This window comes from Atta colombica, unplaced genomic scaffold (assembly GCF_001594045.1).
Source record: "Atta colombica isolate Treedump-2 unplaced genomic scaffold, Acol1.0 scaffold146, whole genome shotgun sequence".
Lineage (NCBI taxonomy): Eukaryota > Metazoa > Arthropoda > Insecta > Hymenoptera > Formicidae > Atta > Atta colombica.
Window position 1 is genome coordinate 729,193 of NW_017259235.1, and position 822 is coordinate 730,014.

At 31.3% G+C, this 822-nt stretch overlaps 1 protein-coding gene across 1 annotated transcript in view; it reads right to left on the reverse strand.

The window, feature by feature from the left end:
* Positions 1-822, reverse strand: part of LOC108685111 (leucine-rich repeats and immunoglobulin-like domains protein 1) — an 8,543-nt gene that overhangs the window by 2,151 nt on the left and 5,570 nt on the right. The window contains exon 3 of the mRNA XM_018189761.1: positions 17-333. Coding sequence (XP_018045250.1) covers positions 17-333 — 317 coding nt within the window. The remainder of the gene's footprint in view (positions 1-16; positions 334-822) is intronic.

Sequence of the window (822 nt, forward strand, 5' to 3'; positions counted from 1 at the left end):
TCGTAATTAATCATACCTTGAATGAATCCGCTTCTAATGTTTTTAATTTATTATGAGATAGATCCAATCGGTCTAGACCGATTAGATGTGATAGTGCGATTGTGGGAACTGAAGCTAGAAGATTGCTGGGCAGTCCTAGCGCTTGTAATGGTCGCGCCAGAGCTGTAAATGCGTTATCATGAACATATCGCAACTCTCCGGTGGAGACAACTAATCCATGAAGTGCGACATCTTCGAGGAAATGTGCCGGTAACTCAGAAATTCCTGTCACAGTCACATCCAGCAATGATATTGTGTCCGGTTGACTATGTTTCAAATGTTCGCTGATAGTCTAAGAGGAGTAATAGAAACATAAAAATAATTTTATTATTCTTTTTGTTGTTTATTTCAAAATTGATATCACTATATCTTTTGATTTTGTATTTTTTCTATAGATTTATTAAAAAAGTATTTAAAGCAATATTAATAAACATAACTGATAGGACTCTGTGCTAATATATAAAACAACAGATGCTATCGAGTAATATGAAATAAGAGAGATCAAGCAACCAAAAAAAAGGAAAGAGATAAAAAGAGAAGATACAACTTTGGACTCTTGAATAATAATATTGTATACAACTTATATTTCATTGGGAGTCTATACTCACACTTTCTTGATCATTATTTAAAGAGTAAATATATAAGTCGATCTTGATTGCGTGTGAAGCGCATATACATGTTAGAGATTGAGTTTATGATTCATCTTTTTGTATTTTTTTTTATTTTTCTCGAAAATTTATAATTATTTTGAAACTAATTAATTTCGCCAGTTAGGATAAATTA